The 27,395-nt window shown below is 40.2% G+C and overlaps 2 protein-coding genes across 5 annotated transcripts in view; both read left to right on the plus strand.

The window, feature by feature from the left end:
- Nucleotides 1-1,034: 1,034 nt before the first annotated feature.
- On the plus strand, nt 1,035-2,618 carry klf17 (Kruppel-like factor 17). The gene is made up of 3 exons (XM_053883886.1): nt 1,035-1,176; nt 1,246-2,077; nt 2,152-2,618. The coding sequence occupies exons 1-3, from the start codon at nt 1,114-1,116 to the stop codon at nt 2,325-2,327; spliced, it is 1,071 nt and encodes a 356-aa protein (XP_053739861.1). The 5' UTR covers nt 1,035-1,113; the 3' UTR covers nt 2,328-2,618.
- A 12,732-nt stretch (nt 2,619-15,350) lies between these two features.
- The window catches only part of slc6a9 (solute carrier family 6 member 9), a 64,924-nt gene continuing 52,879 nt past the window's right edge, over nt 15,351-27,395 (plus strand). Inside the window, exons 1-2 of one of the 4 annotated variants that reach the window (XM_053884402.1) lie at nt 15,351-15,520; nt 25,949-26,186. In XM_053884402.1, coding sequence (XP_053740377.1) covers nt 26,157-26,186 — 30 coding nt within the window. In that variant the 5' untranslated portion in view covers nt 15,351-15,520; nt 25,949-26,156. Of the gene's footprint in view, nt 15,521-23,357; nt 23,495-25,948; nt 26,187-27,395 lie in introns of those variants that run through there. The other 3 variants (XM_053884406.1, XM_053884403.1, XM_053884404.1) reach the window with 3 other exon arrangements.

A 27,395-nucleotide genomic window follows, 5' to 3' on the forward strand; every position in this document is an offset into this window, starting at 1 on the left:
CCTAAATAGACAGTTTCTGCATAAGTCAGTAATAGAAGTAGTTGTGTTGCAGGTGGTGTAAAAATGTCAGTGGAGTATTGAGAGGAGCTGAGGTCACTGCGTATGGATGTGCGAGCTGCGTGAAATTGTACGAATAACCTGCGGTACATGTGAGTGGTTTCGTAGTTTTTTCTGCTTGACTGAGTCGTACCTGATATCGCTGGCTCGTTCATTATCATAGCAATGGCTCCAAGACCAAAGAGGGACGGGGGTTAAGAGGGGGTCATTAAAAAACATGGACCCGTTTGTTGACAGTCAGATTAACAAGGTGTTTCGATGGATCGCGATAGTGAGGCGACGATTAACACGTCCCGGCGCATTAATGCGAGTGCGTGTGGCTGAGCATGCGTGCAAGTCAGGAGCGAAACTGCGGGTTAAATTAGAATTTTAAAGCACACGGCGATGCACCGTCATGAGCAAAACAAGAATCAGGGTCTTTGACCACACTTTCTTGTAAGAAAGAGAGTGCAAAAATACGTCAAAAAAGTTTTTGCTTTAAATATAAAAAAAGAAAAGCATTTGAAATGGAAAAGTTTCTTTCTACAGTGAGATATACGCATAATGTTTATATATATATATATATATATATATATATATATATATATATATATATATATATATATAACGAAATAAAAACTTGAATCTTACCGATAAACACAACTATTTACCACGCAAACTTACGCGGTGTTGTACGTTCCGTTTGCTATATACAGTATATGTAAACGGAGGTCATACGGACAGAATCTTGGCTTTGCTCAAATTTGCTTTATTAATTTTTTAGGGTAAATATTTACGTTTAAAAACTTATTAATGATGCTACAGTTCGGTTCACCTGAATGCCGTTGGTTGAGATCCACCTTGCTGGGGGAGGAGTGTGAATGAGTGTGTCGCTATGTGTGTGGGGGGTGGGAGGGCGGGGGGGCTGGCCACACCTCTGGCATACTTCAGCGAGCTATAAGAAGCCCGAGCTGCACCGTCGAACTTCACATCCTCTCCCCGAACATCTCACTCACCTGTATGGAAGCGGAGGGCAGAGTTTCTGAGCGCTTGTCTTAACTCGATAACGGAGTCACCATGGCAGTTGTGGAACCAGTGATGCCCGTGAACCACTTCCAGACCTTCCCAGATCATCAATTTGTAAGTAAAAGCCGACTTTTCTGAGCTGTGTTTCTGTGGATTTTCCCTGACTTTCTCTCTCCTGTTCAGGCTGTGGATGCGCGCAGCTGCGTAAAAGCTCCACGGATCGAAGTGGAGTTCAGCATCGTGGAGTCTCCACCGCCGCCGCCGCCGAAGGACGAGGACGAGCTGGGGAAATTCGTCGACATCGAGTTCATCTTGTCCAACTCGATTTCTTCCGAGAGCAGCGGAGCGCGGCAGGCCGCAGGTGGCATCTCCCCAGCGCAGCAGTCGTGCGCATACTCGCTGCCGGAGTCTCCGCAGAGCTGCTCAGACCGCCTCTCTCCTCACCTGGTGCCAGACTATCACGTCCGAGGACTCATGGCTGAGCTCCTCACTCCGGACGTTGGCTACTCGGCGGAAACCCCACCGGACAGACGGGAATACACCGAGCTGCGCGCTAACTGCCACGCGTCATCCTCACTTGGATACAAAATCAAAACCGAGCCCACGGAACAGTCCTGCATGGTGCTCACTCCAAGTGGGGACTATGTCCACCCTGCTACATTTACGCACCACCCTTCAGCCATGGACTTCGGCTTGCAGCACATGCAACAAGAACAGTACCACCACCAGAACCAGTACGCGCCGTATCCGCCACATTACGCGCAGCCCTGCTTTCCAGAGCAGTTCAGAGAGCTGCATCCCCATCACCACCACCAGAGGGCGATGCTCACCCCTCCATCCTCGCCGTCACTCATGGACTTTTACGCACACGATGACGTCGGCGCGATCAAGCAGAAGCGGGGTCGCAGGTCGTGGGCGAGAAAACGCGCAGCTACGCACAACTGCGAGTTCCCCGGTTGCGGGAAAACCTACACTAAGAGTTCTCACCTGAAAGCTCACATGAGGACACACACAGGTAAGAAGGTTTTGTGTGGCACGTTTGAGATGAGTGGTGATGCTCTGGTTGCTCATTCAGTCTCTGTTCTTCAGGTGAAAAGCCCTATCACTGCAACTGGGAAGGCTGCGGTTGGAAGTTCGCCAGGTCCGACGAGCTCACACGCCACTTCCGGAAACACACTGGACACAGACCTTTCCAGTGCCACTTGTGCGAGAGAGCCTTCTCCCGCTCTGACCACCTGGCTCTCCACATGAAGAGGCACATGTAGACTCTTCCACTTGTTGAAGCCATACTTCTCTGTGCCTCATGGACTTTTTGTACATTTGTTTATACCACTGTGCTAAATTATAGTTAGATATTTAATCTGTCAGTAAGTTATTGACAGGAGAACTGACCACGGGCTGGACCCAGAAGTGTGTGGATGATGTTTACATATCCGGTCAGGGATTGCATTTTTTGCTAAACGGCACACATTCCTTACGGACGTCTTTTAAATGAAGGAATGAACTGATTCTTACTTATTTTTCTTGTTTGCCAAGAATGTACTTTTTTGTATGAATAAAACACTTTTTTTTTTCAAATGATATTTCTTCTTATTTTTATTCCACAAGGGCAGAATTACACATTGAAGCCATTACTGTCAGAATTCATACGATTATCTGGTTTAAAAAAATCAGATTTCACACAGTTAAATGTGGAATTTTATGACACATATACTAAGCAAATTGGAATACAATGTGTTAATATTAGTTGTTCAAGCTCTGTTGAGGAAAAAAACCCCAACAATAATCTGTTTCTATAACGAAAGTAATGTGATGATTAAAATATACGTGAAATATACATTCAAAGTATTATACCCAACAACTAGACATTAACACTATTATAAATGGAAAATACATTTAAGTAAGTAGTAGAAGTAATGTGATGATTAAAATATACGTGAAATATACATTACATTTTATGCAAAGTATTACCCCCAACAAATAGACATTTACACTATTATAAATGGAAAATAAAATATACGTATAATATACATCACATTTTATGCAAAGTATTATACTCAACAAATAGGCATTTACACTGTTATAAATGGAAAATACATTTAAGTAAGTAATAGAAGTAATGTGATGATTAAAATGTCCGTGAAATATACATTACATTTTATGCAAAGTATTATACCCAACAAATAGACATTTACACTATTATAAATGGAAAATACATTTATTTTAAGCGCAACGAATGAAAGAAGGGAATGTTATCTTTACGAAGAAGATAACACTGTTTGCCATACCAAGTGCTATTTTGGGGGGCATTGTTTGTATGAAGCAAATGTATTTGACAGAAGGCTATAGTTTTTATTGTTGTCTTTCATAAGACCCCCGGAAGGTGGCGCCAGAGTGACTCGGTCCATCGTATACCATGGCCATGTATTGGCATTACATTACATCAACCTTGCCATATGGAACCTCAGTGCATGACGCTTTCGATATGACCGAAATAAAAAGTAGTATAAGCCACTCTGAAACACGAATTACGAATTCATGCAGGAGCCATTGCAGTTATCAAGAGAATCAAAAAATGGAGCTGAAATAAGCAACAAACACGTGATCTGAACAGATGCGAAGTGTTCATGGATGAATGCGCACTAACTTCCATCCATCAGGTCTGAAGTGAGCAAGTTTTATGTTCATGGTCGCCAAACAATTGTTTAAAAAATTTAAATATAATTCAGTACACTTTGAGCAATTGACTTTTAATACATGAGATGGTAAACATGGATTCAATTGACACAAAAAATAACCAATATAATTTTAGTTTATTTTTTTATAACTTTATTACATGCATACATACATACATATGATTTGTAGTTTCTGTTCTACGGTAGATACGCGCATATTAAATGGTTACGTTAGAGATACTTTAACATACCATCACGAAAAAATAAACCAACGTTTGTATCCACAATTATTTTTAGATGATATGATTTGGTTTCTTACAACTCCTGCATGTATTGGATTCCGCCACGAGTGAAAAACCGAATAGGTTCAGAGGGGAAAAGGGCAGGAAGTTTTTCATAGAACAAAGTTTCTGGTCTGCTGCTTCCATCTACTGGTTAGTTAAGAAAGTACACGCATTCACACAACATCTAAGCAAGACAGACACACAGATAAGTTTGTTAATCCCAGTGGGAGGTTACTTTTTATTGCAGCTTTGCAGCCAGACTTCAGTTTGTAGTATTTCCACTCTCTGGACAACTATGTCAACTTGGCCTCCTCCTGGGACTAGTGAAGTTTTCATCACAGAGGATGAACCCAAAGTGCCTCAGAATACGACCAGGTCCTCTTCTTCTGACCACCATAGAGTTAGATGTCAGTTACACAGGACAGAATCCTCTTGAACGTCCTACTGTCAGTCCTGGCCAACCAGCAGTTGAAGATGCCACATTCTATTCAGCCCTGACTACATTTCTTTTAGAAAATACATCCTGATTAACACAAAAAGGATCAAAATCAGGATTATCAGAAACGCCGTGAAAGGACTGAAGATGTGGGCTAACACCACACCCACATATTGTAGCTCCCTACATGTTTGTCTGGCCAACCAACTGGTGTTTCTTTCAGCAGGAAGTGAGCTGAGGCTGGGCGAGCTGCTGCTCCCAGGTGAGGCCGCCCTCGGCACTGGAGCGTCACGGCTTTCAGTCGGAACACTCATCGTGCCAGCGTTTGTTTTCATGTCGACCAGATCCTTATATGACTTTGCCTTCTCATGCAGACGCTTCTCTTGTGCCACTTTGATGTTGCAGGGCTGTGCTTTAAAGAGTCTGATGGCATCATCACCAATGAGTTGGACAGTTGCTTTCATTTGTTTGGTTCACTTGCACTCACTCACCCACTCCATTTAGATACATATGTTCAAAATAAAATGAATTGCTGATGTATACTGCACCAAAACAAGACTACCGCCATCTCTTGCTGCTCCCTTCACTCACAAAGACCACATCTTGAAATTAACCACAGAGATTTGTGAACCTAAAATTGGCCGCCAAAAATGTAGGAAGGTGAAGGAATTCCATTGAAAGGAGTGCAGCTTTATAGTCCGTTGGTGCTGTGATTCGGAGTGTGTATATTTTGGGCCCTTGAGCGATTGAGTTTGACGCTTCTGACTTAAATGATGCTCCTTCAGTAAAAAAAAAAATAATAATAATAATAATAATAAAATAAAAAATAAATACACATTATTCTCTGGCAGAGTTGGTGAGACACATTTTTGACAGAGACTGAGAGCCGTCTGCCATCCGTGATGGGTAGATGAGGTTTCATGACACAGTATCGGTGGACTGATGAGGCTTCATGAAACAGTGACCTTATTTTCGAAAATGTTTGGATTTGACCAACCAATTCAATGAAACCTCACATCATTTCTAAACCAAAAGCGCCATCTAGTGGTGTCTGATTTAGGACACTGATTCATCAACAATACTGTTTCATGATACCTCATTGTCCCAATATATATGTCATGTATAGATGCATTTTATCATTGTGTGCACCATCAATTTAAATGTAAATACATAAAAAAAAACATTTTGATGAAGCATAAATTCACATCGAATCGATTGCTGTTTGATGACGATAGAATACATCTTCATTTCATCATAGAAAATAGATCACGTGTTTGTGGAGAGACTTGAAAACGAAATGGAAAATCATCATTAAAAATTAAAGTGTATGCATCCAAATCCAGAATTGATAAACTAACCAGTGTAACAAGAAAAAAGGTGTCCTTAGTCTTAAATCATCTGTTGTTTAGAAGTGTCCCGCACTTCTTTTACCTCATAATAACATAATAATAATAATAGTGATAATCATAATAATAATAATATCTAAGTATCAATTATCTTGTAGCTTTTTGTTTTTCCAAAAACTACTTTGATAACTAAGATAATTTTAATATCGTTCTTCACATCCCTCTTATCCAAGACAGAAACACAAATAGATCCTGGATAAAACAATGGCTCTCAATAGGTTAAAACACATCACAATCTTCTGGTGTAGTCTGAGTCAGTCAGTACGCCAGTGCTGAAAAATAGTGGGCGCCACAAAAAGTACTTAATTTCCATTTGGGTTGTTTTCTACGGAGCCCTGGAAGTGACATGCATGTGTTTTTTTTTTTTTTTTGGATGTGATTTGGACAACTTTATTTTTTTATCCTGAGATAACATTTATCGCGAGATTAATTTTTATCTCAAGATCCAATCGTAAATGTCAGCGCATGCGTAACTGCCTCTCTGGCAAAGCTTTTTGTATACATCCTCCTGAAACCACAATGTCTCCCACGGCTCCGTAACTGGTTTTCTACGTTGTCAGTCACTGTCTGCAAGTCGGAATATTGCCAATGACAAAGTCAGTGCGCTTTTAACACTCTGATCTAGTGGTTTCTACTCAAAATAATACCACATGTGGCTAAGCTATAGGTATTGGAATTGGCATGCATGACTTAATTTTTTTATCCCAAGAAATCAGTTATCTTGAGATCATTTTTATCTCAGGATAAAAAAAAAAAAAAAAAGTCATGTATGTCACTTACTACTTACTTGATCAGAGTGTTTAAAGTGCCGACTTGCAGACAGTGACTGCAACGTTGACAAACCGTTACGAAGCCATGGGAGACATAGTGGTTACATAGTGGTTACAGGAGAAAATGCTTTGCCAGAGAGGCAGTTAGGCACGCGTTGACATTTACTATTGTATCTTGAGATAATCTTTATCTCAAGATAACTGTTATCTCGACATACGAATTATCACGACATAAAAATGATCTTGTGATAATTGTTATCTCGGGATAAATAAATAAAGTCATGCATGTCACAGCCAAAAAAATAAAAGTGTTTATCAGTATTCTGATCATAAAGACTGGTGCTCCATGTGGGCAAGGAGCTGAACTACAAGGCAAAACTCTTGAATTACTGCTCAGGGTATTCTCTCTTGTCGGGTTGGTTCATGGTTGGATCCATCTTGGGTGTGTGTCCTGTGGTTAGCAGGACTAACTCCAACCCCACCTGCTCACAAATCCCCTACACCTCATCTACACCCTTTATCTACCAGCCTTCTACTTTAATATGTGGAATTCCTGTATTCTAAAACAACATATCCATTCAATTGTTTGAAAGCTTGATTCCTCTTTTCTCTCCCTGCGTGTGTTGAATCTGCTGAATCAGATAAACAGGAATGCTATTCGAGGACCATGAGAAACACCATGAGAACTATTTGTTCCTTTATATTGAGGTGAGCAGCGTTTCTTTGAATCTCTATTGGCAAACAAAAGACAGAAAAGGGAAGTGATACAATCCTTCGCTAAGTTTGTCACTGACGCTGACAAATGTAGCATGCTAGCATTCAAGCTAATATTGGCGGCCTATATTTGAGTTATCTACAGTGTTAGCACAATGAGGTCATATCCTAAAGACTTAGATGGACAATGATGGAACACTGCACGAAGAATCATTTATTACAAACCACTATGTATATATATATATATATATATATATATATATATATATATATATATATATATATATATATATATATATATATATAAGCCGCAGGGTTCAGACCGCGAGAAAAAAAGTAGCGGTTTATAGTCCGGAAAATACGGTATTCTAGCTGCAAATGTTTGTTTTTTGGTGCAATATCTACATTGGTGAATAGAGGCCCATTTCCAGCAACTATCACTCCAGTGTTCTAATGGCACAATGTGTTTGCTCATTGCATGAGAAAGCTAATGGAGGATTAGAAAACCCTTGTGCAGTCATGTTAGCACAGCTGAAAACAGTTTAGCTGGTTAGAGAAACTATAAAACTGACCTTCCTTTGAGCAGGTTGAGTATCTGGAGCATCACATTTGTGGGGTCGATTAAATGCTCAAAATGGCCAGAAAAAGAGAACTTTTATGTGAAACTCGACAGTCTATTCTCGTTCTTATATATATATATATATATATATAGTACCGTTCAAAAGTTTGGGATCACCCAGACAATTTTGTGTTTTCCATGAAAAGTCACACTTTTATTTACCAACGGGACTTGTAAAATGAATAGAAAATTTAGTCAATTTTGTAAGACATTGACAAGGTTAGAAATAATGATTTGTTTTTGAAATAATATTTTTTCCTTCAAACTTTGCTTTCGTCAAAGAATCCTCCATTTGCAGCCTTTACAGCATTGGTGACCTTTGGCATTCTAGCTGATAATTTGTTGTGGTGATCTGGAGAAATGTCACCCCACGCTTCTAGAAGCCCTCCCACAAGTTGGATTGGCTGGATGGACGCTTCTTGCGTAGCATACGGTCGAGCTGCTCCCACAACAACTCAATGGGGTTTAGATCTGGTGACCACGCTGGCCACTCCATTACAGATTGAATACCAGTTGCCTGCTTCTTCTCTAAATAGCTCTTGCACAATTTGGAGGTGTGCTTTGGGCCACTGTCCTGTTGTAGGATGAAACTGGCTCCAATAAAGCGCTGTCCACAGGGTATGGCATGGCGTTGCAAAATGCAGTGATAGCCTTCCTTATTCAAAATCCCTTTTACCCTGAACAAATCTCCCACCTTACCAGCAATACTCTGTCCAATGTCTGTGCTCTTTTGCCCATATGAATCTTTTTCTTTTATTGGCCAGTCTCAGATATGGCTTTTTCTTTGCCACTCTGCCCTGAAGGCCAGCATCCCGGAGTCACCTCTTCACTCTAGATGTTGACACTGGAGTTTTGCGGGTACTAGTTAATGAAGCTGCCAGTTGAGGACCTGTGAGGCATCTATTTCTCAAGCTAGAGACACTAATGTACTTATCTTCCTGCTCAGTTGTGCAGCAGGGCCTCCCACTTCTCTTTCTACTCTGGATAGAGCCTGTTTCTGAAGGGAGTAGCACACACCGTTGTAAGAAATCTTCAGTTTTTTGGCAATTTCTCGCATGGAATAGCCTTCATTTCTAAGAACGAGAATAGACTGTCGAGTTTCACATGAAAGTTCTCTTTTTCTGGCCATTTTGAGCATTTAATCAATCCCACAAATGTGATGCTCCAGATACTCAACCTGCTCAAAGGAAGGTCAGTTTTATAGTTTCTCTAACCAGCTAAACTGTTTTCAGCTGTGCTAACATGACTGCACAAGGGTTTTCTAATCCTCCATTAGCGTTCTCATGCAATGAACAAACACATTGTGCCATTAGAACACTGGAGTGATAGTTGCTGGAAATGGGCCTCTATTCACCAATGTAGATATTGCACCAAAAAACAGACATTTGCAGCTAGAATAGTCATTTACCACATTAGCAATGTATAAAGTGTATTTCTGATTAGTTTAAAGTTATCTTCATTGAAAAAAAAAGTGCTTTTCTTTCAAAAATACGGACATTTCTAAGTGAGCCCAAACTTTTGAACGGTAGTGTATATATTTATACTGCTTATACTCAATGAAGAAGCTTTTCCAAAGACTTGTCCTGGATCTTAGACAAATGTTTGGGTGACATCATATGCTGACAATATCTATATTAGTTGACACTGACTTTGACACTGAGCAACCGCCATATAAAAAGACTTATCGGCCAGCATTTGACCCCTGGGCTCTAAGTTTGAAACCCTGATGATGATGAGTGGAGTTATTTTTAGAACATAAATACTAAATATATGGGAATAATATTTAATACCAAACGATCATTTAAGCCCAGGAAAATAATGAGCAAACTCAGAGAGTGAACCGATGATGTCGACACACGTCTGTGTCCATTATTTTGCAAAGAAATGACAAAAAAAAAGAATTATCGTAAATGACTAACTGCCACATCCTGTGTTGGTGCTGGTGAGGCTTTGGTTTTTTCCAAAAAAGAGAAGTAGCAAGGATGACAATGTCATGACAGAACAAACAGTTCCAGCAGTAATGGTGATGAGACATAGGGGAAATGACAAGGAGTCATGGGGAAAAACTACATTCTGTGCTGTTCAATACCTTTGCTACGTCACCGGCTTCTGTCTTTATCACTGAGATGTTTCCCGACACAGAGTGACCGAATAACCTCTTCTGACCTCATCACTCTGTCACCACATTTGGCTTCAAGGCGGTAACTGTGTATTTTAGTCATCAACACTCTGTACTTAGAGATAAAAATGATAAACTAATTGTGGATGTATATTTAAAAGGCCCCTGCTGCCGTGCGATGCGTGTGCAGGAACACTTAAGTTACTTAGTTTTCTAATAATAATTTCATGTATTTATTTTTGATTATGCTTGGGTCATGGATATGTGGATTTGTTTCTTTAAAATGAGATCAATAACACTGTGATGTTGATGTGTGTGCAGAGTAAATTATGCTTGTTCAAATGATTAAATAAAAACATTAAAAATTGCTGTAATATCCTTTACCACAGCCCACGTGTGGCCTTGTTGTTTTGTATTTTGCATGTTTGTTCCTTCTCTCTCTCCATCACCCATCAAACACTCCAAAGTGTTTTCTCATCATAACCAATAGATGGATTGATGAGGCTTCATGAAACAGTGTCCTTATTTTCAGAGCCCACCAGATGGCACTCTTGTGTTAAAATTGATGTGGGGTTCATTGAAATGCTTGTTCAAATCCTGAGATTTTAAAGCAGAGAGTGCCATCTAGTGATCTCTGAAAATATGGACACTGTTTCATGAAGCCTCATCAGCCCATCTCTAGTGACCAATACCTTGCAGCTAATTTACAAACTCTGATAGAAATTTGTGTGTGTTGTGAAGGTATGTTGTTGGGTAAAATCCTAACTTATTTTAGTATCAGGTTTCGGACAAGACAAGTTTCAGACAAGTGGTGTCCAATGTCTCCCCCCCATCTAGCTGGGACAAGCACCTGTCCCCTTCTACTCTCTAATGGCAATAAGTGACTACACCTTCTGAAACCATAAAAAATGATGGCCCTTTTGAGTCAAATAATGTTGTATTTGTGTTCGCATGGAGTGTATATAACACTGATCAGACAGAGTGGGGGACAGGAATCCCTCCTTTCCAACACACACGTTGCTGTAGATGCAATTTTACAACAAAATGAAGTGAGCTGAGTGAAATAAGTCAGTCATGTAGTGCAACATATTTAGTGTTTCTAATCCATCTGCATGAGTCAAAACAAATATAGCGCACAAAACACTTTTGCAGTCGCTGTTAGTCAGAGTCAGAGGTGGAAGGAGTACTGATCAATTGAGTAAAAGTAAAAATAAACAGATACTAACTGTACTAAACGTATTCAGTCAGTGCCCCTTGAGCTTATGCTGAAAGTAAAAGTTGAAAAGTACATCTCAAATGCAACTGAAACTTCATTCATCTGGAGCCACTAACATTGAAGGTGAAACATCATGAGTGGCTGTTTAATGCTGAGTCAGGACAGGACAGTTCTGGTTAATGATACAGAAAAAACGGAAATGTTATTTTCAGCTCCAAATCCAAAACAAACTTGGCGGAGGAAGAAGTATTGATAATGTACTGCAATGAAGGCAGTGCTGTAGGAGGCGGTGGTCAGTGAGGCCGTTTAAAATATCGCGTCTGGAGGATGAAGAATTTCCGCCGTTGTTATGTCTTTTTTATGTCTCATTACAGCTATGTATTGGGTGGTAACAGCAACACTGTCCCCCACGGTTTCCAGTGGTACTGCTCCGTTTGGTCCGTATCCGTAAGCTTTGTGGAAATGTGTTGAAATACAGACTAAATGAATGCAGAACGCGGACTGAAGGCTCCATCTGTATCCGGATCCATATGTAGCGCTAGCATCCATGGGCCTTAACTTAAGTAATAAACACAGAAAAACACCATTTTAGTCCCCACTACTGGACATCACACTTGTGTCTACAAACTGAGTCGGAACGAAGAGTATACACCAGATTGTTTCCTGGTTGGAAGCAGGTGAGTTTGAAAAGACAACACTGCAGGCGTATTTTTGAACATGTGGTAAATACGCTGATATGTATTGTCCCAGTCCTGACCAGCTAATTTAGGTGTAAACGCCTGAAGTACGTACTATGGCACTCATGCTAGTTTTCGTAGAGTGATTCTATACGTATGAAATATATCGTTCTAAGCTTCGCAACTGGGAGGCCGCGGTGCACTGCACGACTTTGACTCTTAGATGTTGCAGTATTCCCCAGAAGATTCAATTCATCATGATAAGATAGAAAACAACCCAAATAGCACTTGCAAGGTCGCATCTTTCAGATCGTAAAAACATGACACGGGATCATTCTGCTGCCCACTTCATTGAAGGGCAAAATAGGAAGTTGTGAATTCCCAGTATTTGACCGACCAACACCCTTCCCAGAAGATATCTCAACTTCTGTGGTGAAAAAGCACCAAAGAACATTGCTGAGTCGCCAAATCTGGGCACAAAAATATGATTTTGCCAAGAATATGAAGTTGCTTCATTCTGAATTCCACATTGAAAATATTGCGAAAGCAGAATTTGAGAACCAAATCTTGCTTACAAGCAAAAAAAGACAGACTGGTAAAAGGTCTCCACATCTTCAGAACAAACAGAAGGTCAGATCGGCACCAGAGGTGAAATTTATGAGTTTCAATATAAGCGTGACATAACTCTAACCAACAGCAGAATGAAACTGTTCGCAAATACTACCGCGGTTGACCCATGGTGTGGGGTGTGAAAACCAGATTTAACCAGCATTATAACCTTAGAGCAGGTGAAATTTGGAGGGAAAAAAACAACTACTTATGTTTGATGTGTACCACAAGCCGTATATGAACTTACACTGAATGAATTAAAAGCCAGCTCTTTCTGAAAATGTATTTATTTATGCATGTTTTCTTGTTTATTTCTTAGTTTTAATGTGAGAACAACGGACAAACAATTATTCTCAGCTTGTTCAACTCGTACCAACCCTGTTTCATTGCTCACCTCCAAAGCTACATCTTCATCGCTGTCATATTCATTGCAAATCTCGCAAGTTTTGGATGAAGATGACTCCGTCTTCATGTCATTCTCCTGCTCTCTTCCAATGGAAATCCATCCTTCTTGTTCTCCAGTATCTTTCTCACTCTGATTTCACTCCGGTGTTGCCTGAAGAGATTTCGCTCATGAGCTGCTGCTGTGTACGACCCTCCTGTTTGGTGTATTGTAATCCAGCCATTGGTCCATCAAAGGTCACTCAAATTCTACCAGTCCATGACACTAAAGAACCATCAGTATTGGGCCATTTCTTGGCCGTGTCCTGGCTTATCAACTTGAGTGTCTTGCTTGTTATCTTGGCCAAGTATTTGAGCACTAGACTTCTGGGTATTCAAAGGTCAGCAGGACAAATGTTCCCTGCCGCTTCACACTTGATTATTATTTTTTTTTGTAAATCATCTAGATTTTTTTTTTCTTCACATTTATTTTTGCTGTGAAATGCTTGATGGTTCTGTGATCACGATCCCATATCTTTTCACAGTCCATTGTCCTTTTTCTGCCCAATTTCCCAGGTGAAAAGTACTGACGCTCCGAGCTGCCAGGTGGGGGGAACTAATTTTGGATCAGTAGCACTTTGTTTTGTCCAACTTATTTTGTGATATCACCACATTATTTCATGATCTTATCGTGCGATTTTGTGATACTTATTTGTACTTGGAAAATGAGTTAGAAGAGACACATTTGTTGGAATTGAGGCAAGTGGTTGAGGTCTGGTTTCTAGTAAAGTAAAGCAGTTTCTGTCCTCAGCTTAAGCATCAGAATCTTCTGCTTCAAGACATTAACAGGTTGAGGTAGGTGTCACGTATAAATGGACCCTCATTTCTGCATGAGAGGCAACACAGTAGAACTTCATCGCCATCATCCTGGAGTCGCCTGTGCGGCAACTGCCTGGTCTTGCCGATCCTCCAGTGTCATGTAACATAACATATGGATGCAAAAATAGTTTTGCCATTTGGCAGTTCTCAGCTTCCGTAGAAAGGAATCTGCGTCATAAACATGCACATATAGGGTGCCATAATGGCCACCCCCCCACATTATATGAATAAAATGACTCAAGTTATGGGGGCCACACACACATAACGGTGGTCGGCCTTGTTTCTCCCTCATCTCCAGACCTTGTCCAGTAAGAGACTGCCGTGTGTTCAGAGTGAATTTGTCGCAGCAATTGGCTGTGAAATCGTAAATGTTAAACAACAAAGTTCAACAACAACAAAGAGTGATGCGGTCAGAAGCGAGACGACCACTTGAACGGTGATGTGGAATAGAATGTAGCCAATGAAGAAGGAATCCGACAGAGAAACAAGGAAGTTTTGATGGTCAGCTAACATAAGTGTGACACCTGACTCACCATAATGAAACTTCAGATTCAAAGTTTGCGACTCTCACTGTTGTGTTTCAGATGTTTTTCCACCTCACATGTAACTGATGTATGGATCTCTTCCCCAAATATTTCCCACCTCCAGCTGCACCCCACCCCTCCCTTCTTCTTCTCACCCTGCAGTCTATCCAGAGGACCACCGCGCCTGCTGCCTGTCTCCTCAGCAAACGCTCCCACCCCCCCCCCAAAAAATAACCAGGTAAATCGCCTGCATGCCAGACTCTCATCTTCCATCCATCTGCATCCGCCATCTCTTTGTTTTCTGCAAGCGTCTCTTCCTTCCCTCCTTCCGTCCATCCACACCTGCAGTCGTCCGTGGAGTGTCTGTAGCGGCTATCTGATGTCAACACACACGCACACCGACACACACGCCCTGGACGCAACGGTTACTGCAGCCGACAATAGGCGCAACATATTTACTCCAGATCCGCGCGTGGATTCATGAATGGCCGTCACGCGTCAGCGTCTGCCGCTTTTTTTTGGCAAATTTAATGATCATATTGCAGGGAAATCGACTTTCTTTAAAGACAAAAATCTCTGATTTTGATCAGTTAGGTTTCCGTTTGAAAGCGCGTGCGTTCGTTTGCAACTATTCACGCGTATTAGTAATCGGTTTTTATGCGCATGAGCTGAGCTTAAATGCTGAAAGAAATGTGTCTGTATGAGTCTTCTAAAACACACACATTTGAAAACAGCCGAAACATTTTATTTTAGAGACACAAACCGATCAAGTCAGCCAAAAATATGTCGGTTATTTGTGTTAAATAAAATACATAAATTAAGTCTTGAAGTTCCAGAATTGACTAAAGTGACGGCAGAAACGTGACTCAAGCCCCCCACTCCTCGTGCTCCTGGATTTTGGGGGGGTTGAGCAAAAGGGAGGGGCTTGAGGAGGAGTCCGTTGGTCAAACCGAGGAGGAAGTTGACAGTGATGCAACAGAGCCCCACCGGCAGCCCCTCATTCGGCGGGGTGAAGACGGCGGCGTGGGTTCAGGCTCTCGCCACGAGGAGCACGCCATCACAGGCAGGAAGAGCTTCGCCGTGGGTGTCAGGTGGGAGACTCTGTGTGTCTGCACTCAACTTCTCAAAGGCAGAGTGGAGTAGATCCAGGTCAGTGGCGGGATGCCGTCTTCAAGGGGACTCGGTTACTGAAATGAACACGACTCACGCGTTTTCTTCTTCACTCAATGAATGAAGTAACTTAACATCACCTTGTTAAAAGTGTTTCAGTTGGTGAATTATGATTCCTTGGTTCGAGGCTGTGAACTTTGCATTGAAATAGTGGGTTCATTTTGATGAATCTTATTTATTTATCTCACAGTGTTGGTGATCAATAAACTCAAAATGACGGACATGTCAGTGTTATTAATATTTCAAACACTTTGCATTCAACGAATGAGACAAATGTCTACATTCAAAAAAAAAAAGGTTGATGGACCTCATTTTCACTCTTATAATGTAACTGCTATCAGCAAGATCAAAGACAGTCATGTAAGATAAGGGGAATTTGAAAAACGAATTTGGTTTCCTTGGATAAATGAAAACATAATTTTATACACTAAATTTGTATGTATTTTCAATGTCAAAGTTCCCAGAATGAGTATGGTGAGACATTATGCACTATATATATATATATATATATATACACACACACACAACTCCTTCTCTAGTTAGGTGATAACTGCCTTTTATATATTTGTATAAAATCTATAAATATGTATAAAATATGTAACATATATCTTATTCTTTTCATTATTATCATGGTTATATTTTTCTCGCAGTATTTTTCTATTTATTATTATAACCATATTTATTGATTTGTTTTCTTTACCTTTTATTAATTTTATTTATTTATTATTATTTTTTTTTTAATTTTTATTGTGGTTGTGCTCCAGCCCATCTGATAATCATCTCTACCTCTTGTTCACTTGTACTTGTACTACCTCTGCCAATGTTTTTACCAGTCTTCCAAATGACTCTCTAAGATATCTTAGATATGAATGGCCCTTGGAACTGATATATTAGGGTATTATTGCTTGTCCATATTGCAGCACAAGCTCGACTGACTTTCTTGCTGTGTGTCTACTTGTTTGCGTGACCTAGTTGCAGAACATCACTTCAGTGTTATTGGAGAGGTCAAGTGCTTCCAGCTTGAATTGTGATTTTTTTCTGTGTTTTTTGCTGAATGCTACTGCTTTTTGAAGGTCTTAGATGCCTGCATAAATGCATCTGCGGTTGATGTGGATCACAGATAATGTTTTCTCAATGTATCTCAGTTGAATAGCTGTTGTACAGTATATTCTGGTTTTTACTTTGCTTTGCATGTGTCCCTCTTGTAGTCTACCCATGAGCAAAATAACTGAAAATGCAGTTTTTAAGTGTTTGGTATTGTTGACAATGGCAGAAGAAACAAGTCATTCAGTTTATTCTGCGGTTCTGCACTACCGTCTGGACCCTGAGACTTGCTGTGCGATCGTCTTCGACGTTGTTGCCTTTGTCTACTTTGTGTTGCCTGAGATCTGATGGGAAGTTTCATTGAAATACTTGTTCAAGTCCAAACATTTTACAGCAGACAGTGCCATCTGGTGGCCTCTGAGAATCAGGACACTGTTTCATGAAGCCTCATCTCATCTGTGTAAGAAACACAGTATGGGTGGAAAACAGGTGGTTGTCCTTGCTGCTCTTCTCAACAACACATTACATAATGCAGGCCCCGTCCGAGTCACGTCTTCTTGACCCTCAAGCATCCACTGGACTGTAACCGGACCATGTCAACGCACATTGTGCATGCATGCACACACTCAAACACACTTCCCTCCATATCAGCCAAACACACTCTACAGCATGTTTGCTCACCTTATGTAGATCCACGCGCCATATGCTACTTCTACTGAATATGCGCTTGTTTTGCTGACAATGGCAGAGTTTGACGTGAAAATAGAAACAAAAAATGCAATTTTTAAAAGCAGATGATCAAGAATATATTTTAATAAGCAACGTGTAGAAAATAGTAATAATATATAATAATAATATGTATTCTTATTTTGAACTCTCATTTTATGGCTTCCTTTCTGAAGTGAAGTGTGAGTCAAACTTGATCATTATGTGTATTTTGATGCGCTCATACCTCCCTGTTGACTTGTTTTTCATGACATGCCTTTTTTGTAACTTTTGTAACATTTACCCAAAGTTATGACTGCCTCTAATTATGGCCCTTTATTTTGTAAAAAAAAAAAACAAAATCACAATTATATCATATGTTTTGCCTTCAATAACAATAATAATTATTATTATCTGATCTGAACCTCGAATTTATCATTTCCGTAATGATAAAATCCTGCTCTAAAACATTAGTGTGTCTCCAACAGAATTTAATTTATTCGTCCTGCTGAGCTCTTCTGATCTGCCTATGGAAAAATTGACTCTAAGACGTCGACATAAGCCATTTTCAGGAGACATTATATGATACTACAATAGTGTCAGCTTGCAACAGCATTGAAAAAATGCACAGAAAAAACAAAATAATATCTAAATAACTAAAGCGCATTGCACATTAATGATAAATTATTTTCCATCTCTGTTCATGTCATCCTGGCTATGGATTTATGGATTTATTTTGGGACAAAACGACAAAGGAAATTCAAGAAATGGATTGAATGTGATACTATCAGGTGCATCTATTTTATCTTACTCAAACAAAAATACCTGAAAAGAGAGTGTTTTGTTCTCGGCTAAAATTAGCTACATAAATAAACATGAATATTTTTGGACTTCATCAGCGTGTGACTGAAGTTGTAGCGGAGGTGGGTTCATTGTATAAACACTTCATCCATCCATCCACCCACTTCAATTCAGAACAGTACACTAAGATTGCTGGAGTCACAACTCATTTTTGGACAATATTGTTCATTTTTTTGCTGTCATGAAAACAGGAGTGTCAAAAAATACATCACAAATAATCATAAAAACCCAATAATAAAATATAATGTCTAAATGTATGGTAAGGTCTCAAGTTGATGAGACGAAATAATTTTTAATACAACTACAATATTATTTTAAAAATTAATAAAATCAAATAAAATAATAAAGAATAAAACCTCATAAACCAGGCTTAAAAATGAAGGTAAAAATAGATAGAAATGTGGTTGTTCCCCAGTAAATTTAAAAAGTGATGTCATGAGTTTATCTATTTCAAAGTATTTTTTAGCTGTACATTTCTTGATGCCTACCTATTTCTTGATGTTCTTTAATTCCAAAAAACAATAAAATTAAAAAAAAAAAAATAATCTAAGTGTTATGTGGTGATTGTAGATGTAAGATTTGTCCTGACCTTTGTGTTCAAACAGGGGTCTTATCAGCTTTGACCACTAGGGGGCAGCATTCACAAGCGCGCTTGGGTTGCTCAGTGTTGACTTAAAAAAAAGGTTTATTCCACTAAACAGCTGAATCAGGTCTTTGTCCTCATGTGTCAGCCGCCTGGAACGTCAGCCACTGAAATCATGCACACACAACATGCATGATGAAAGAAGATGCGATTTTCTGCAATATTATTTTCAAACCTTCCCCTTTGTCAGAGCAACAGCACTATTCACATGAACCGAATATTCTTTGACCATTTTAGAAATAGAAAGTTGCTTTTTTTATTCAAGATTTACACCTCAAATGTATTTTTCTCTCATCATAATACCATAATAAAATACTGCAGCTCAGTTCCAGAAGATCCAGAGGGCCACGCGGGAGTGTTGTCTTGTCGTAGAATTTTGGTTGGTTGACAACAGGACGAAGAGTTTCATTCCAGAAGAGCTACATGGGTTTGATGATGCAGACCAGCCTGGAGGGAGTTGCTACAGTCGAGGCATGAGATTATGAGAGCATGGACCAGAACGTGTCCCAACCTCAAGGTCAGAAGGGGGCGTGTCTTCCTGATACTGTGCACCTTAAATCTGCAAGGGGTTTTGCAGCAGTGTTGTCAGTTCAGGGCGAGTTAGCCGTCAAGTATCACGCCCAGATTCTTTGCGTACTGGGGATGTGTCAGCACACGGTTCTCTAAGGTGAAATTGAGGTCTAGATAAGGCCCCCCTTCATCAGATGGGACAGTGAATCATGTTTGCTTGTTAGTTTTCGAGGACTTCACTTTTAACCAAGACAATGGTTTTGAATATCTGCTTGTTACTGGTCAATTAGAGATGGGCTGATGAGGCTTCATGAAACAGTGTCTGTATTTTCAGAGCCCACTAGATGGCACTGTTGGGTTCAAATTGTTGTGCAGTTTCATTGAAGTGGACCTCACCAATGTCCTGGCAGATTTCCTAAGTAAAATATGGGGTGCCATAAAATCCACACACAAAAATATCTGACTGTATGAAAGTGTGCGCACATTTCTGTTATACTTCACAGCGTGGAATGCAGATATTAGCGTACTAGACTCTTTTCTATTTCAGTAGCTAGCTCATCATGGCCAACCCAAACAACAACCCTAATACGTTTGATGCTGCTTTTTGATAAAACAAAAGTAAAAAAAAAAGTTTTCCCATTATCATTTTTTCCTGAAAACTTTTTGAACTTTTGAATTATTTTGCAAACGGAACGAAATGCTGCCAATTGTAACACCTGTTTCACAACCCGAACACAACCTCCTCTACCCACCAGAAAATAAAACACAGGAAATGTCACACGTTCATCAATAGCTACGTGCTAGTGCTAGCGCTCGTAAAACGGCTTCTTCTCTCTGGCAGAATGCTGTGAAATAGCTACAATGAAATCATTCAGTCATGCAGAGGTTGATCAACATATTTGTTTAAGTAGACTTTTGCGTTCTGTGACTCAATCTCAAGACAGTCTTGATTCTTCTCGTGTTTGCATTGTCAGTGATCTTTGAAATCACTTCACATACCTGTTAAACAAAGGTAGCCATCATGAAGAAATCTAGCTAACTGACAAGGTGACTCAGGACTGACTAGTATCTGCATTGACAATAATCTATATTTAGTAAAACCAAAAACAGAGAAGTGGAACCTCATGACTGGGCTTGCTTAAGTTACTGTATGTGTAGGGGTCGTTTTGTCCCCACCAGACACAAACTGCGGTTATTTTCAGTAGTTTAGAAAATTGGCACCATCGGCGCAGATCGGAGATACATAGATTGGCGGGTCACTGCCTGATGCGGTCCGCCGGAAGGTCTGGACTGGAACCGGATGTTAGAAACACGCATGCGCGAGCTCTACCAATTGTGTTTACTGGTTATATGGCGTAAATTTGTGGTTTTTTTTTTATAGTTGTTAAAATAGTCTATATTTAACAGTAAAATCTGGATATTATACGTTTTTACGTGCATGTGGTCCGCCGGAAATGATGGGGCTGGAGCAGTTTTACGGTAAACAAGCGTTACTTTGGTTTATTTCTTTGTCGCAGCCAAACTGCACAGACCTAACCCTAACCCTAACCATTAATCTAGATTGTAGAAGTAAAGATTTAAAAAAAGAAAAAAAAAAAACTTCATCACCATGGACGCATGCGCTTAGCAGTAAACGTCAGTTGGTAAAACATGCGCAATGTCCGCTTCCAGTCCCGGTCTAGTCCAGTCCCCAATTTCCGGCGGACCGCAACAGGCAGGCGGACCACATCAGGCAGTGACACGGCGCTCCACCCGAGGGAGCGAAATAAAAGCCTATCGGAACTTTGACGTCCGCGGATTGTTGCATGTGAACAAAACACATCCCTTGTTCACTCTAGCCGGATGAACTCACGCAAAAAAAAAAAAAAAAAATTAGCTTGATCTACGGTGGCCTGAAGTGGACAAAAATGTCACGATAAAAAAAGTATATTAAAACAAATTATTAAAACAAATTTACAGACCTAAAAAAAAAAAAGCGCTGAAACACATGGGTGTGTTGCATATGCTGTTATAGTGCCCTAATGTAAAGTAAAATATAATCACCCTCCCCAACACACACTTCTAAATGGTACTGTGACTTTTCTGAATAGGTCATAATGTTGTTGACCACCAGAGGACTCCCCGGTGCAACAGCTCCACTGGTCTGTTACTGCTGCTGGGTAGATGGCAACTGATTTATGAACCGGATTTAAGATGAGACTGACTTTGGTGCGTGTCTGAGGTGGTTTGAGGGTATTTGAGTAGAAATTGTGAAATTGTGGTGAAGTTAATGTTCTCAAAATGTGTTTCCATAGGCTCGGTCACATTAGAAAAAAGAGCATTTCAAACTGATTTATACTGTTTAAACATTAAAGATACACCAATGACTCAGAACTTGGGTGAGTCATGTGATTTACCCAATAAGGAGTTTCCTCATCTGTTGCGAGAGGAACTTCATTCAATAGAAAGTCGGCTTTAAACACAGTCCTCCAACTCAGCGTTTGTGGTGTGACGTACCATTCCCCTGCAGCTGTTGCTGACCAAGGTCTCAGCTCTGTTTGGACTGATAAGAAGTTTGAAGGCTTTTCAGCTGCAGCTATATGTGACCTGCTTTTCTTTTACCCTGCAAAAGATTTAAAATAAATCTTTTGAATTTCACAAAAGCTATACATTTCATTTGAACGGTGGTGGTTAGACGACAGGGTCCAGTTCCTGACCTCTGACTTCAACAGATGCTGCCGCTGCATAGGACACTAAACACCCAGATTCACCTCAGATGGACACATCTGCAGTTGTCAGTACTTTGTTATAGTGAGATAATTCAGGTAAGCATTTTAATGTGCAGCTTTACTGTCTAGTTTGACATGACTGCGACCGTTCTGCGATATCTATGGTAACGCACCCGCCATCTGGAGGTTAATATTTAACCTGAGCATTCTCCTCTTCGCCTCATACCAATTCTAAGCAAATACATCCATCGAGAGGTTCAATGTGCTTAAGGTCAGAAGCGATAACCTTAAACGGGGTTGACTTAAACTGTTGGATAATAGGAACCAGCAACTTTTGAACTGTGTCACTCCCACCTCCTTTTCAAGATGCACTATTAGGATTGTTAATCGTTGTTATAAATTGCAAGCCATCAGTTGGAGTGATGTACAATGACTGCGACCACCCATATTTACCTGGACCTGGTGTCGACGTAGCTGCTTCTTTCATGCCTCAGATAATTCAAAAGTGTTTATTCAGAGAAATATTCTAGATTACTAGCTGAGATCTATTGTTTTGATGCTGCATGGATTTTTTTTAAAACTTATTTTATTTAAAGCAACTCAGAGAGCAATGGCATTGCAGTGTTTATTATATATATTTTTTGCGTTTTTTTGGTGAGGTTTGGTCACATTTTTATAATATTTTTTTAAATAAATTTTTTGTGTGGAGAATATATATATATATATATATATATATATATATATATATATATATATATACACGCACAATACATCTTGAAGAAGAAAAAAAAAAGACTTGTTTTCCATTTTTTAAGATCAACAGAAGGATGCTACCTGTGAAGTGCAGGACAAACATGTTGAGTTAAGTGTTTGTTCCCTGAACTCTTGAAACTGGCAAAACAAAAATGCCTTTGTTTACCAATCAAATTATTGCAGTTTTATCCTGTGATCAGAAATACATCCAGTTAAAGAAAGGTTGCTTGTTTGAACATTTTAAATTGGCATTTTGATTTGGCATAGTATTTATTTATTTTGAAGCCTCTTATGAATAGATGAGAAAAATGTGGCGTGAATTTGAATAAGTCCTGTGCCATTGTTCTGTCTCGCGACAAGTTTTCCTTGTCCCACTTCACCGTTTTCAAAGACTTGTCTTCAAGTTGAGGTGTCAGAATTAGAGGGGTAAAATGAGCACTGGTGACATGAGGGGTTGGTCTGGCCAAGAGGAAAGACTGATAAGTCCCAGCAGCCTGTCAAGTCCCTGGACAAGTTTCGAGTAATGTCCTCCTGCCACTCCTACTGGCATCCACCAATGGCCCTGTCCCTTCTGTGTGAACATACGTGAGTAGATCTGCCCAGTGGGATGCAACCAGAGCTACCATGACTTGTTAGCTGCCTCCCGGTTCAGAGCAGTTACTTTCTGGCTTCTGTTATCTTCATCATTCTGGACAGTAAGAAAACCTGTTTTCATGTTGGCTCTCCTGAGTGAGTGTGGCTTTTAATACTTAATAGCACTGACTTTATTATCCAAATCTACAGTATTTAACAGTGCACTTTTTCTTTAAGATAGTGCTGCTGAATTCAAATTTGATTTGCATTTAGTCTACATCCAAATTCTGTCTCTCAATGTTACCGGTATTAAGTTAATATAAATGAATGAATGAATGAATGCACATAATTCAGCATGCTGTATGAATGTTTTGTTTGCCTTAAAAATGATGTTTATTTTCTGTGTTTTTTCGAATGTATTAGATTACGGTTAAAGTTTATTAGTAACATTCAGTTTGAAACACAGTCTAACATGCACCTGTTTCCTAAAATTTTGGAAAAAATAATAAGCAATTGCAGTGTTTGAGGCTTTTCGCGACCATTGTAGTGAAAATACTGCCAAGTTTGGGCCTATGCTCATAAGTGCTTAGACATGATAAATAACTGCCATTGCGCTGCAAGACAAATGGCTTATTTATGATAAGGTATGTGCTCTTATCTAAATGCTCGGCATTTCTCGGCAGAGATGTTACAATCTGTGGATTAGCAGTCAACACTTGTACAGTGAGTGTAATCCAACTTGAGAGTTTATATAAGGCACAGTTGTATAATGTACAGTGATGTGAAGGATTCAGGGTCCTGTGACGTACTATAGAGAGCCATTGTCGGATGCTTTGCGAGTATAGCCAGGGTTGCTGTTGAGCTAAGGCCCTGCATCATCAACCAGCAGCAGGAAGAGAGTTCACACATGCAGCACAGTTATAGGATGAGAGTGATCCAAACTGTGTAGTCGATTGATGAAGCACATTGTTCCTGCGCAGCTAGCATGTAGGTTTATGGAACACAATATGCATATTTAAAGAGATGATAGGAAACGCTTGAATTCACAGCCACCAAACATGAAACCTTCACTTTAATTTCCCACATAATAAGAGGCACTCGCCAACACGTTTGTCTTCTGACACTCGCTGAGAAACCTTTGCTGTTGCCACGGCGACAAAGATTTAACCAAAAAAAAACAAAAACAAAAACAGCTTGTTTCTACTTACTTCACTGTTTGATGGCTAATTTTGAGTTCTCATCCAACACTGTGCTGGGGGTGAGCTGGCTGGGGAGACGGCCTGTTTTTTATCCTCCAAAGTGATGCTAGAACTATGAAAGTCAGCAGAGTGAATATGATTTGAACCTCGTAGGACCTACGTGGACGTAAGGCTTTCTTTTTGAAATGTTGACCTTGTCACAGCATTTTGGGACACAGCTAGCTCGGTCATGTTGTGACATAACAACATTACACCCATTTGAGTGGGGGAAAAAAAGATGGACCCAGTTTATTGCGCCGCATCTGCCATGGCGTTTAGCCTCATTCTAGTGGTTTCTGTAGTTATGAACTGACCGTTCACAAGCATGGACAATCTGAAAACCCTTGTCAGGTCCCAAATAGCCAAAGGAAAAATCGCCTGAAACTCTGGTCTTTGGAGGGTTTCTGTAGAAGCCTTCTAAATTATCTCTACGGGTGTAGCAAAAACTTATCACAAAGATAAGTGACGATAGCTAAACTTTGGTATTTTCTGAGAAGAAATTATCCAAAACATGTTAGGCAGTTTTGCTCACAAAAGAGTGCTGCCCTCTTATTTATTTTAAAGGAATGTTGCACAACAGGTTTTTTTTATCGGTCAGATGTGGTGCCAGTAAGGCGTGGCACCCTGTTGTACGCTCTACCAGCAACGCAAATAACATTTTTTGATGTGTCAGCAGTTATCACGTGCCACAACTTCTCTGATCTCAATGAAGAACATGTAAGTTTGACCAGTATTTGGGTCTAATTCAGACTATCTCCAGAACACAGGTGTTCAAGTACAAGCTTGAGGCAGAAAAAAAAAAAAACCAGCAAGCTTTTTGGTCTCGACTGTGGGATTCAAACCAGAGGTGCTGATAAGCACCGTCAGCCTCTATTGTGTCCACAGAAAACAATCGGAGCATTATTTGGCGGCAACATGGTGCCATTTTGGTGTACAAGAACAAGCTATTTCTTCATTGAACAGATAGGAAAATAGGGCCAACATGATGGTGCCTATACCAAACATGCCAGGCGTCTTTTTGTTTCCAAGAGTTTGTTTTCACTTCAACAGTCAGTGGGTCGTCTAATCGTTGCCCTAACAGTTAATCTCTCCGCACAAAAGGGCACTTTGTTATTGCAGCTGCTTTGCAACAAAAATGCAAATCTGTCACCAGTACATGTTTTCCAGATTCTTTCTCTGCCGTCTTTATTTTGTGTACAATGTCGGGATTAAGGCTTTTACCGGCAGAGTACAAAGTTGGTGAAACTGTTTTGATGGCGACCATCTACGCCTGTACCCCTCCTACTCCAGCGTCCACTGCCCTACCTAATGTCTTTCTCCCCTCTTTTCTCTCCTGACACCCCCTACCTCATGTCACATGTCCCTTTCACAGATTAGGGGCAAGAAAAAAGTTTTGGGATTAGAGCCGAAACGACACAAAAGCGGCGACGCCACTCCAGCTGCACTCCCCAATACCAGAGGCGGAGGAACGGAGAACCGAAGCAGGGGAAGACAGTCGAGCGGACACGAGGAGTGCAGGGGCATCAGAGCGGAGACAGCCGCACAGAGGCAGCGGATCTTTGCCAACAAAGTCGAGTAGGATGGAGGATAAGCAATTTGCCGGAATCCTGGTAAGTTGACTTGTTACACACACTTGTTAGGCCCAGTCACTTTGTGCCAACTTTCAAACTACTCTATACAAGGGTGTCTGAAGAAAACATGGCATGAAGTTGTCAAACAAAAACCAAACAACTAGAAAACAAAAACACAGAAAATGCTCTGAAGAGCCTGTGAATGCACAGCTTTAGCTTTATTTTTAGTGGTTGACTTTCAGCAGTTGTTTTCTTAGCACTAACATTTTCCTTTTTTTTTTTTCAAATTCTTCCATTTCTGTTTGATTTTTAGTTTAAGATCGGTGCACAACATACAAAACTAATGGATGGTTTTTCATTTACATCTATCAGCTCATTCATTTACTGCTAAAAGAACCACCCACCAACCAAAATCCAAGCAGGTCACGTGACTATATTTGTGCTTAGATTGGAGATGTAGTCTGGGTCACTCCATGCCCTTTGACTCTTGCTCTCTGACCACTCATCAGTCTTGTCGCTCTGTGACATATAACTCACTTTCCATGGCTTAGGAAAATGGGGCAAAAGAACATCTGGTCATCCAAATTGCCACCTTGTTCCCTAAATCTTATAAAGATTTCATCACCCACAGAGTTGTGGAGAAAGCTGCAGTATGACCTCAAACATCTAGCGAGCAAATTCTGTGAAGCTACTGCCACCTGCTGTCTCCTCGAGCTCATTGATATCAATGATTTTTCAGATGTTACACTTGAAGGGCAGTAATATTGGGCAAAAACAAACAATAAAAGAACAGGAGTGGAATTGAGCTTGTTGGAAGTTTGTGAGTATTTCTTTTTCTGCTGTGTAAATAAATAAAAACGTATCCTTCCCAGCGCTTCCAGCAGCATTATGGGCCACCCCATTATGAGTTTTCAGATGTTTACGTCAACATGTAGTCAAGTGTGACTTGCAATGTCTGAGAGATAACCTCAGACGTTTTTTTTTTTAGGCCACCCATCCTCATTCCCATTCGCTGAAAAAAAAACAACCCAGAAAAGCACAAAAATGTTTGCATAAAGGTGCTCTATTTTCACAATTTATATCTCAACACCCGAGCCAGGCAACATCCCACTGTGAGTGCACATTGAAGATGACCTTTTCTCTGGCCGGAGATTCAACCCCCCGTCTGTTTTTGATGTGGGTCTGCAGCTGTTGGACGACCACATGAGTCGCCCTCCACTTAACTTGTTTAATCTTGCTGCACCACAT

Source organism: Synchiropus splendidus, chromosome 13 (genome assembly GCF_027744825.2).
Source record: "Synchiropus splendidus isolate RoL2022-P1 chromosome 13, RoL_Sspl_1.0, whole genome shotgun sequence".
Lineage (NCBI taxonomy): Eukaryota > Metazoa > Chordata > Actinopteri > Syngnathiformes > Callionymidae > Synchiropus > Synchiropus splendidus.

Coding starts and splice junctions, on each gene's coding strand:
- klf17 (XM_053883886.1), top strand. CDS start 1,114: ATGGCAGTTGTGGAACCAGTGATGCCCGTGAACCACTTCCAGACCTTC. Junction 1,177..1,245: donor CCTTCCCAGATCATCAATTT/GTAAGTAAAAGC, acceptor TCTCCTGTTCAG/GCTGTGGATGCGCGCAGCTG. Junction 2,078..2,151: donor TCACATGAGGACACACACAG/GTAAGAAGGTTT, acceptor TCTGTTCTTCAG/GTGAAAAGCCCTATCACTGC.